The 11,780-nt window shown below is 45.3% G+C and overlaps 2 protein-coding genes across 5 annotated transcripts in view; one reads left to right on the forward strand and one right to left on the reverse strand.

Moving 5' to 3' along the window:
• Positions 1-7,093, reverse strand: part of Tlcd3a (TLC domain containing 3A) — a 28,217-nt gene extending 21,124 nt beyond the window's left edge. For both annotated transcript variants that reach the window (XM_050128805.1, XM_050128804.1), the window contains exon 1: positions 6,848-7,093. The gene's annotated coding sequence lies outside the window, so the exon portion shown is untranslated. The remainder of the gene's footprint in view (positions 1-6,847) is intronic.
• The window catches only part of Vps53 (VPS53 subunit of GARP complex), a 128,596-nt gene continuing 118,963 nt past the window's right edge, over positions 2,148-11,780 (forward strand). Inside the window, exon 1 of one of the 3 annotated variants that reach the window (XM_050128799.1) lies at positions 2,148-2,158. Coding sequence is in view for 1 of the 3 variants with exons in the window: in XM_050128795.1 (XP_049984752.1) it covers positions 7,315-7,401 (87 nt within the window). In the remaining 2 variants the exon portion in view is untranslated. Of the gene's footprint in view, positions 2,159-7,184; positions 7,402-11,780 lie in introns of those variants that run through there. The other 2 variants (XM_050128795.1, XM_050128798.1) reach the window with 2 other exon arrangements.

An 11,780-nucleotide genomic window follows, 5' to 3' on the forward strand; every position in this document is an offset into this window, starting at 1 on the left:
AGAGAGAGAGGAGAGAGAGAGAGAAAGAAAGGAAGAAAGAAAGAGAGAGAGAAAAAGAAAAAGAAGCATCAAGAAGACTGGAGGGGGCTTGAGAGATTGGCTGCTCTTCCAGAGGTCTTGAGTTGAATTCCTAGCAACCACATGATGGCTCACAATCATCACTAATGAGATCTGGTGCCCTTTTCTGGTATGCAGGAGGAGTACATGCAGACAGAATACTGTATGCATAAGATATAAATAAATCTTAAAAAGAGGGAGCGAGAGAAGGCTGGAGAGATGACTCAGAGATTAAGAGCACTGGCTACTCTTGCAGAATACCCTGGGATCAATACCTAGCACCCACATGGTGGCTCACAAAGGTCTGTAACTCCAGTTCCAGAGGATCTGATGCCCCCTTCTAGCCTGTTCAGCTACTATATGTACATACATGCATACACATCCACACACATAAAAATAAAACATCCTTTTTTTTGGTAAGCACTAATTAAGAATAAGATTTGGCATAAGAACTAAACTACAGTATTCTGTGCTCCCTAGCTGTACTGGAACTTGCTCTGTAGACCAAGCTAGCTACAACTCAGATCTGTCTGCCTCTTCTGAACGCTGGAATTCAAGGCATGGGCCACCACCCTAGATCAATATATTTTTCTATTTCACGACTGTTGTAGAAAACTGGGTATGGTGGCACATGTTTTCCAGGATGGAAGTGGGAGGACTGTGGATTTGTGCCAGCCTGGGCTACTTATCTGGTTGCAGGCCAGGCTAAATAATATGGTGAGACCCTACCTCAAACAAACAAACAGACAAAAATGCTAATATCACCTACTTCTAACACTAGTGTAGCCAAAGGCCACACACCATTTCCATAAAGGTCCTTAGGGCTCTTAAGCACCATCACATTCGATTTGGTCATTATGGGTGACAAAACCTTCACAGAGACCCACCTGCCTCTTGCTCCTGCATTCTGGGATTAAAGGCTTGTACCACCCGCCCAGGGAGAAGGAGGTGCTATTAACATTTAATGGGCATAGACCAGTAATTTTGACATTCTGTACTTTTACTTACTTGTTTGTTGTAGTGCTGGGCTCAAACCTTTAGGAGGTTATAGAGAGGGGAGCCGTCATGGAATAACAAGTTTTGGTTGAGCCTAGTGGTACAGGATGATAATTCCAAATACTCTGGGGGCTAGTGTAGGAAGACCACAAGTTCAGTGCTTGCCTGGTTTGTAGAGAGAGAGATCAATGCCAGCCTGGCAAATTAATGAGACCCTTGTCTTAAAATAAAAAGTAAATACAGGGCTGGGGTATAGCTCCATGGCAGAGTAGTGGCCTAGCATGCATGAGGTTCTGGGTTTAATCTCCAGGGTGGACACTGGGCTCACTCTCCCTGTGTGTGTGTGTGTGTATGGAATGTGTGTGCAGTCTGCATGGGTGCACATGGAGGCCAGTCAAGGACTTCGGGTGGCCTGCCCCAACACTTTCTGCATTCTTCCGTTGAGACAGGGTCTCTCACTGAAATGAAACTTGGCATTTCATCTAGGCTGGCTACCCATGGAGCCCTCAATCTGCCTGCCCCAACCCCACCATGCAGTACTGGCATGACAGCCATGCCCAGCTTTTTCCATGGGTGCTGGGGATTTGAACTCAGGTCCTCATGTTTGCATAGCAAGTACTCTTACTCCCTGAGCCATCTTCCCAGCCCAAGACCCTGTCTTGATCTTATAAAAAGAACACAGGCTACACAATGTCTATTAATAAAGTATAGCTCCCTCAAAACAGTAGGACTTAGAAACACTAAATTGACAGGAAGGGGTTAGCTGAGCTCACCAGCTCTCACTAGCAAAGACTGTCCAGATCACTTCCTGTGTCCTTAGCACCACTTTCTACTGACACAGCAAGAAACATTATGGGGATCCCTCTAGAGGGGTTTCTGTTATCTTTTCACCGCATTCTTACGTTTCCTCAGAGAGGGACCACACAGTTCCCTCACAGCCTGCTGGCCCACTCCCTTTATTCATGTCTCTTTTGAAATAGGATCTCACTGCGTAGTTCAGATGAAGCGAAGCTCAACTTGCCATCTTCCTACCTGGCCCTCCCGAGTACCAACAGAGGTTACAGGTGTGTGCCACCACACCTAGCTTCCAGTCACCTGTCAAAGGGTATGTTCCTCAAGCTTTAGTTTTGCTTCATTGATTGTCTTTTGTATCAAAGACTGACTTTAAGTTCAACATACAGCTGAAGGTGAACTTCAATTTCTAATCCTCCTGCTTCCACCTCCCAAATGCTGGGATGACAGTTATGTACCAGCACACCCAGTGTGTGCTGTGCTAGGGATCAACTCCAGGGCTTTGTGCTCTGCCAACTGAGCTACATCCCCAGCTCCTTTTCCGAGTGCATGCCTTATGTGTGGGATTTGTGGTATTATTAAGTTCTCTATAATAACTTGTATCACCTGTACCCCATGCCACAGAATAACAGGAAATTATCTTTAAAAGCCCAGTTCATTTGTGAAGGTATCACAAACTCATTTGCATATCCAAATCCCTCTTCTCTATAAACTTCCGCACTAAATTTCTATGAAGAGCATGCCATCTGTTTTTCTCCAGCCAAAGGTATTTTTCCCTCCTTGCTTATTATAAACAGCTTGGCCTGTCATTGCTTATCCTTTTTTTTGTTTTTTTGTTTTTGAGACAGTGTTTCTCTCTGTATCTTTGGCTGTCCTAGAACTTGATTTATGGGCCAAGCTGGCCTTGAACTCATAGAGATCCACCTGCCACTGCCTCCCAAGTGCTGGGATTAAAGACATGTGCCACTATTTTTTTTTAAATTGTTACATTTATTTATTTATTTACTTTGTGTGTGTGTGTGTGTGTGTGTGTGCACGTAGGTCAGAAGATGGCAATTGGAGCTCCCTAAATGGCATGTCGAGGCCCTGTGCAGTGGATCAAGCAGGCCGTTGGGGACTGTGTGCAGCCTGTCCCTGAAGAAGTAAGAGTGAGGTGGAGTGCGTGGGATTAGTTTTTCTCCTTTTACCATGTGGGTGCCAGGGACTCGGGCCATTAGGCTTAGTGGCAAGTGTCTTTCCCGCTGAGTCATCAAGCCAGCCACAATGCAGGTTTTAAACTAGTATCTACCTGGACTCTTTTAAAGAGCCCACATGTTTTTGTACTGTACAAATCCCCTAAGTTGAACTTGCATTTAATATATTATTAATATTGGAGTTGGGGACTTCAGAAGGAAGAATGGTTTTGAGTGGTGGCAGATAGTGACCACAGAAAATGGATACAAAGGACAGCCAGCAATAAGCACACAGAATGAATCTGGCCTGGACACGGACATCTTGGCTCTAGATTCTCTGTAACAATACAGGTAGCTCAGAAACAATGACAGGAAAACAGGACAAGCGTTGATGACAGGAGGGAACCTGGTGTCACCACTCCTCTGCTTCCAGTCCGTCAAAGGCTATCCGTTTCCTTATGACAGTGCTCAACACTGAAGCACCTGGCTCCACCCAATTCTCCAGCCTCTACTTGTACCACTCTGGCCCTGACTTTCAAAACCCCACATCCTAGCCAGGTCCTTTCTTCCTCAAGGCTCTGCACACACTGCTACTTTGGTTCGCCATCCCTTTGCATCGTTGCAGCTTAAGAATCACTTCCGGAGAGAAAGCTTCCCCAGCGGCGTCCACACCCTTGATCTCTTAGTACATCTCTCAGTGTGCGCTGTCGTTGTCTGGCATTGGACCTATCACAATTACATCTTCATTTGTATGAATACTATCTCCTTCCATGCAGTTAACTTTGTGGTGGCAGGCACTTGGTGGATCCGGTTCTTCGCTGAACTCAGCACCCAGCCTAGCTGCCTGTCGCCAGCTAGTAAGAAGGTGTTGAATAGTAATTGAACGAGTGGATGAATGACAGAAACACTTAGCCATAGGATCTAGGCTGTTTTGTTTGAACTGGCCCCCCATTCCCTCAACTGTTAAATTGGGATTAGGGTAATTACAAACTTCAGAACTGCTCTGAGGATTAAGAGTCAAGGTATGTAGTATGCTTGGTATGTGTGTGACATATAATAAGCATTAGGAAACATTAGCTATTATCATCATTAAAAAGCAACTCTCTAAGTAGCCGAAACTCTTAAACATTGTCAGTAGGAATGTGAACATAATACCCTTTCTTACAGCTGTAAACACAGGTAGATCAGACCATTTAGCAATCTTACCTCTAGATATACACTTCGGTGAATTAAAAACTTACACAAAAATGTAGACAGGAATGTTTATAGCAGCTTTATTCACAACTCCTCAGAACTGAAAACAATCCAAATGTTTTCAAATCAGTGAGTAGATAAATCAGTGGAGTACTCATGGCAAGAAACAAATTGAGGACACAAATAATAACCTGGAGAACTCACAAATCCACTATGTGAGGGAAGAAAGACTCAAAAGGCAACATACTGGATGATTCCACTTATATGGAATTTATATGACATTCTGAAAGAGTCAAACTCTAAAACTCAGGCACTAGAATGGATGTGAAGAAAAGTAGGGGGAAGATGGCAATGTCCTAACGGGGTTGTGGTGTGCTTACATGACTATGTGCATTTATCAAAGCTCATGGCATTGGAAACCGAGAAGAGCTAATTTTACTGTATGCAAATTATATCTAATTTGCAATAGAAAACTAAATCGATAGGTAAAGCTGTGCTTTCCTTCAGGAATGGCACACATGGTTTCCTCTCTCTTTCTACTCATACTCCCTTATCTTTTTTATCTTAATTTATCTTAATTTTATGTGTATGGGTGTTTTGCCTGCATGTACATCTGTGCACCATGTGCATGCCTGGTATCCAAGGAAGCCATAAAAGCCTTTGGAGCTGGAGTTTCAGACTATTGTGAGTGGCCACGTGGGTGCTGGGACTTGAATCCAGCTCCTCTGGGAAAGCAGCCAGTGTTCTTAACTGCTGAACCATCTCTCTAACCCCTGTATTTGTTTGTTTGTTTTTTTGTTTTGTTTTGTTTTTAAGACAGGGTTTCTCTGTGTAGCCCTGGCTGTTCTGGAACTCACTCTGTAGACCAGGCCGGGCTCAACTCACAGACATCTGTCTGCCTTTGCCTCCTAAGTGTTGGGATTAAAGGCATGTGCCTACACTACCACCCCAGACCTAGCCCCTTTATTTTCTTAATTATGTATATGTCTGTCTGCCTTCTGTTTGTGAGAGCTCTTGGGAGGCCAGAGAGGATGCTTTATGCTCTGGGGCTGGAGTTGCATTTGGTTGTGAGTTGCTCAATGAAAGTACTGGGAACTAAACTCGGGTCCTGGATCCTCTGGAGGAACAGAAAGCACCTTTAACTGCTGAGCCATCTCTCCAGTCTTTGTTTTTGATTTTGTTGTTGTTATTGTTTTTTTTTTCTTCAAGACAGGGTTTCTCTGTGGCTTTGGAACCTGTCCCGGAACTTGCTCTGTAGACCAGGCTGGCCTCGAACTCACAGAGATCTGCCTGCCTCTGCCTCCCAAGTGCTGGGATTAAAGGTGTGTGCCAACCAACCACCCAGCTATTTTTGAATTTTGAGACACAGTTTCACCACCTAGTCCAGCTGGCCTCAACTCCGTCTTCCTACTTCAGTTTTCAGAGTACTAGTATTTATAGGCATGTGCTACCACTGCCAGGTGGCATCTATATTTTCTGATAATAAAAGCTGGCACCTAAAATTTCTGATAATACTATATGTTCATTGTAGACATGTGGAGAAATGTAGAAAAAATGATTTCTTTGTCATTGACTTTTGGTTGAGACAGGGTCTCATGTAACCGAGGCTGGCCTCGAACTCACTCCTTGTGCTTAGCCTCTACCTTCATCCATCTGGGATTATAGGCTAGTGCCCTCACACACAGCCAATTTTGCTCTCAGATATATATATATATATATATATATATATATGTGTGTGTGTGTATATGTATATGTATATATATATATTCTACGTTCTGAAACGCACTGTGTGTACATTCCTATGGCATTAAATAATTTTCAAAACCATAGTTTTATGAGTCAACAATATATGCGTGTGCCAGATGCACAGAGGTCAGAGGACAAAATGTGAGAGTCAGGACTCTGTCCACATGTGGGTTCCAGGCAGAATTCAGCCATGGTGCTTGGGGACAAGTGCTCTACTGGCTGAGACATCTCAATGACCCTGACTCTCCTCCTGCAATGTAAATTTTTAAGCATTTCTTTGTGGCTAAAAATTATATTGCTTACACAAATATTTCTTTGCAAACTAAAACTACAATCAAGTTCCATCCCCAACACTACAACTTTTTTTTAATGAAAAAAGCCAATTACATATATTCCTGAAGCAATTTCGAAAAATAATAGAAGTTCAAGCAGGACCAGAGACTCCTCCATCGAGGGTTTCACAATGTTGAACTGGCAAGGCAACCTTCCCTTGGCTGCAACTCCCTCATTGTTCCAGAGGCTGCTGGAAAAGTGGTTCCACAGGGTGATCTAGCTCCTCTCTTTGTGATGTACAAGGTTAGACATCCTAACATTTCCTGTACTACCAGCTTCAATTTGCATAATACTTCCAATATTTAATGTTCACCTCACCCCACCTAACGTGGCAGTAAGCAGGGCAGATGGGAGTACTTTGTTCAAGATCATAAGCTTATCAAGAGTGTAAATACGGATGTACATGCAGCCCAGATATTATTCAGTCTCAAAAAACAATTCCCAGCGTTGGGTCGCTTTGTCCTCCAACCCCCACCCACAACTCTGTCCAGTGGATCCTTATCTAAGGAGCAGGTGCTCTCCCAACCTCAAATGTCCTTGGCAACGCTGCCACTTACCAGGTGGGGTCATTTCACTCCCGATGGCAGGGGGACACATACTGTCCCTTACCAAGGGTGCCCAGCGAGCGGGTGGCACGCTGGTTTCGTGGCCCACGGGGCTTGCTGCCCATCTGTCGCGCCTCTGCTGGGGCTGCGGCTCTCTGGGGCACTCCCACGACTCCGAGGAGCCGGTGGGGAGGAGGGGACGCGCCCTGGGCGAGGTGGAAAAGACCTCCACCGGTGGAAGGACCGGCAACGGGCTGTCTGGGAATAATCCTGGGACTTGACAGCCATGCCTCCAGAGGTCAGTCCTCCGCTATCCCAGAGTCCCCCGGTTCCCGGAAGTGCCCGGCTCTCCGGAAGTGCCCGGCTAGCTGAAGGAGTAGCGGCTTTCTCGAGCGCTGTACCTGGTGGGTTGCAGGTCTGGGGTCCTGGTGACAGCACAGGAGCAGGGTTGGAGCGGGCCTTCGGGGCTGAGCGGCGGGATGATGGAGGAGGAGGAACTGGAGTTTGTGGAGGAGCTGGAGGCCGTGCTGCAGCTCACGCCTGAGGTGCAACTAGCCATCGAGCAGGTGAGCGCTCCACCCCCTCGGAAGGAGCTCGGGAGGACCGAGCGACTTGGGGTCCGGGCGGAACCCACCCTCCTAGGCTGGATAGGTGGCAGCCCAGCGCGAAGAGGGGGTCTGGATTTTGGTGGAGGTGGGAACGGGTTTCTCAGCTCATGGATCGAACGCGTCCTCTCTAGGCTCAGGTTGTCATGCTCTGCCGGGTTTGGGCCTTTGACAAGGATGAACCTAGGAGAAACTGTGTGACTGGATAATTCAGGTTATGGGAGATTGTGAGACCTCATTCATTTTCCAGACAAGTGCTCCTTCTCTCTTTTCTCAAGCCCTTGCAGTGGTTTGAAGTAAAATGGCAGAATGGGGTGGTGTGGGGTGTGTGTGTGTGTGTGTGTGTGTGTGTGTGTGTGTGTGTGTGTAAGAGAGAGCCAGCGAGAGAGGCACAGGCTGGAGTTATCTGGGAAGAGGAAGCCTCAGTTGAGCCTCCATCGGATTGGCCCATGGGCAGGTCAGTGGGCATTACCTTGATTGATGATGTAGAATGGCCCAGCCCACTTGCGAGATACCACCCCTGGGCAACTGGGCCCAGGCTGTATAGGAAAGCAAGCTGAGCAAGCCAGTAAGCAGCGTTCCTTATGGTTTCTGCTGAGATGCACTGTAACTTGTAAGGCAAATAAACTCTTTTTTTACCCAAAATAAATTTAGAAAAAGAAAAATAAAAAAAAAAAAGGAAAGCAAGCGAAGGCAGACCTTTACCATGATTAAAAGGTTGAGGGCCAGCGATGTGGTTCAGTGGGTAGAGGCACATTGTCACCAAACCTGATAGCCTGAGTCTGTCCCCCAGGAACCCCAGAGTAGAGGGAGAGAACATGTGTCAGTCAGTCGCCCCTGTTGTGCACCCCCCAACCCAACATACATAGGCCACACACACATAAATACAGTAAAAATGTCAAAAGGTTAAGAATATCGGCTATTTGGCTTACGTTGGAGAATATTTCTAAGAATCCTTTCTTCCTGACAAGAAATTCTCTTGTTGATTAAATCTCCTTGTTCAGTATATTAAAATATATGGTAAAGATATTAGAAATAATTGTTTAGGCCCCATATAGGTTTTGTTCTTGATAAAGGGAGAGAGGTCTTCCTGAAAGGAATTGTCGTGGGCTTATGATGGAAGAAGGCACATTAGGAGCTAGGGCTATGTCTCAGTGCAGAGCATATCTCTGAGCGCTTGTGTCGTGCTCCCCAGGATCTAGGTTCAATCCTAGTACTGGTGGAAAAGAAAGAAAGGGAAGAGTATGCCCCACTTAATGACTGTCGGGAAGTTTGCCCCATAACATATTAGTTCTACACCACTATTAGTATATATGGATAATTAATGTTTTTTCTTTGTTTTTTTCCCCAAGGCAGGGTTTCTCTGTGTAACCCTGGCTGTCCTGGAACTCGCTTGGTGGACCATTAATAAATAATAATAATAAACCTTTAGTCCAGTAGTCTGCCACTGTACTAAATGCTGTGGCACTTATATTGCCCCACTTAAAGATTCACTATGTGTGCTCTGGGTGATGCTGGTCTTACTCCTATAAACCATATCTTTACATCCCAAGGATGCTATCCCAGTGGGTAAAATTGGGGTGTGGGGACCATGCTCCTGCAGCACCTGCTTCCTTCAACTAGGAAATACCTGCATTCCAATTGTGCTTTAGACTTCCTGGGCTCTGATGGCAGAAACAGTACAGTTGAAATGGATTAATAAAAATGCTGCAGGTCCCCAAGCGGTGGCAGCGGGCCATGTGGAGAGCAGCCAGTCCCAGGCAGGGACAGCTGCATGCCCTGGAGCGGTGGCTGATACAGGGCAGGGAGACAGAATGGCGGCAGGCAAGAGACAGAGACATGGAGAGGCATGCCATGCAGAGTAAGGCTGGATATTTATTCAGTGGGTTATTCAGAGGGAAGTACGGAAGGGAAGAGGGAGAAGAGAGAAGAGCAGAGAGAGGGACAGAGAGAGAGAGAGAGAGAGAGAGAGAGAGAGAGAGAGAGAGAGAGAGAGAAGAGAGACGGAAGCTGCCTTTTCAAGAGGAAGATGGAAAAGAGAGGGAACTCAGCTGGAAGCTGACGATCAGCCGAAGCTGACGATCAGCCTGCCTCAGCAGACAGGGGAGGGAGTGGGCGTGGCTTGTCTCTTAAAGAGACAGAACAGATCATTAGATCAGTCAATTACGGTTTGAACTGGAAATATCAGAATATCACGTTGTTATTATCATTTATGATACATTTATTTTTTAATTATTTATTTATTTTTTTGATTTCCAAGACAGGAATTTTCTGTGTAGCCCTGGCTGTCCTGGAACTCACTCTATAGACCAGGCTGGCCTAGAACTCAGAATTCAGATAGCTGCCTACCTCTGCCTCCTGAGTGTTTGTTAAAGGCATGTGCTACCACTGCTCGGCTACATTTTCTAGTCTCACGTTTTCAAGGTTTAGTCAGCAAACACTTGATGTCAAGATGAATTTAGATTTTTTTTCCTTACTTTTAATTGTTCAAAATCCTAAAAATCCTGCAACTAGTTAAACAATAGCATTATAAAGAGCAAGTTAAGGGTTGATATAACAGAATCACATTTTACCCGGAGGTGAGTTCCAGAGGCATTGCATAAAATGAGTACCACCACAGCCATGTTCCTCTTGAAATCCTCTAAACGACCCATGAAATACAGTGTCTAAATAAAGGTTGTCTGATAAGTCTGGTGCTTTCTCTGCGACACTGGGGCCAGGCATTCTCTTTATAGGTGTCACCGGATGAAGGAGCTTAAGTCAAGGATAGCGTTGTGTGGAATCTTGTTAATGCCTGGGATGACACCCAGGGACAGGAAGAGAGGAATGAAGAAACTGGGAGCAGTTAGAGGAAGTGGATAATTCATTTACTTCCTCATACCCCTCACAATGGCGGGCACTGTTTGCAGCGCTCCCTCTGCCGAGGGCATGTAATTAATTGTGTACTCACATGTATGCCTGATGTATTCCCACCATAGGTGTACAGTACGGAAGTGAAAATGCTAAGCTTTTAAGGAAAATACTAAGCTTCATCTCTCACTGACTTTGCCTCCTCATGGAAGTCATAAATTCCTTTCTTAGCAAGACTTTTTGATTCGTTCATTTTTATTCTTAAATCAAAACAATTACTTATTTACTATTTTGTGTATATATGTGAGCCCGAGTGAGTTTCTGTGCATCACAGACGGCATCAGATTCCTTGGGACAGGACTTACAGACAGTTGCCAATAGCTACTGTGTGGTTCTAGGAACTGGACCCAAGTCTTCTGCAAGAGCAGCAAGTGCTCTTAACTTTGAGCCATCTCTCTGTTCTTTTTTGTTTGTTTGTATTTGTTTTGTTTTTTTGAGACAGAGTTGCTCTGTGTATCCGTGGCTGCCCTACAACTCACTGTGTAGACGAGGTTGGCCTCAAACTCACAGGTGTGTGTCATCACCGCCTGGCCATGATTCTTTCACCCTTTTCATAGGAAGCTGTTCCTCTGAAGATTGCTTTACAGAGTTTTATATGTCTTGAGCTGGTAGAATTTGGTTCCCAGAGGATCACCGACTTTTCTGTTGTTTTTATTGTTATTGTTGTTTGTTTTTTAATTATCATAGTGTGTGTGTGTGTGTGTGTGTGTGTGTGTGTGTACATCTGCACCACAGAGTGCTCGTGGAGGTCAGAGGATAACTTGCAGGAGTCAAGTCAGTTCTCTTCTGCAACACGTGGGACCTAGGAACTGAGTTCAGGTCCTCAAGCTTGGTGTAAGTGGTTTTACCTGCTGAGATAATCTTGCCAGTCTCTGACCCCACATACTGTGTTGGAAACAGTCTTCTGTAGCCTTCACTCACTGTCCAGCTGATTGACCTTGAGTTCCGGTCCTCCCAGCACTCTGGTACATGGGCACACACCCATCACCTCTCAATTGCAGGCTTACACCATGCCCCAGCCTTTTATAACCCACCTGTTACCTGTTTTTCAAGTTGTGACTTTTGAGGAGACTTAGTTATATTTCTTAGAAAATAGTTTTCTTTTGCTAACCTGAATGCCAGTTCTCCATCTTTTGATGTTATCTGAAGCATAAAGATTCCTCAGGGCAAGCTGAGCCTGTAGCTTAAGTGGTAGAGGATTGCCTAGCACAGATGAGGCACGGGGGCTTGGTCCCCAGCACCACGATAGATACATATATATGCACATACTTATTGTTTTTGTGTGCAGAGGTCCCACATTTTTTTCTTTTTCTTTTTTTTTTTCTTTTTTGCAATATTGGGGATTGAACCCGGGGCCTCTGGATAGACAACATTTCACCAGAGTTATATCAAAAGAGAGTCCTTTCTTTCCTCCCTCCCTCCCTCCCTCC

This window comes from Alexandromys fortis, unplaced genomic scaffold, assembly GCF_014885135.2.
Source record: "Alexandromys fortis isolate MF-2015 unplaced genomic scaffold, M_Fortis_MF-2015_v1.1 scaffold_80, whole genome shotgun sequence".
NCBI lineage: Eukaryota > Metazoa > Chordata > Mammalia > Rodentia > Cricetidae > Alexandromys > Alexandromys fortis.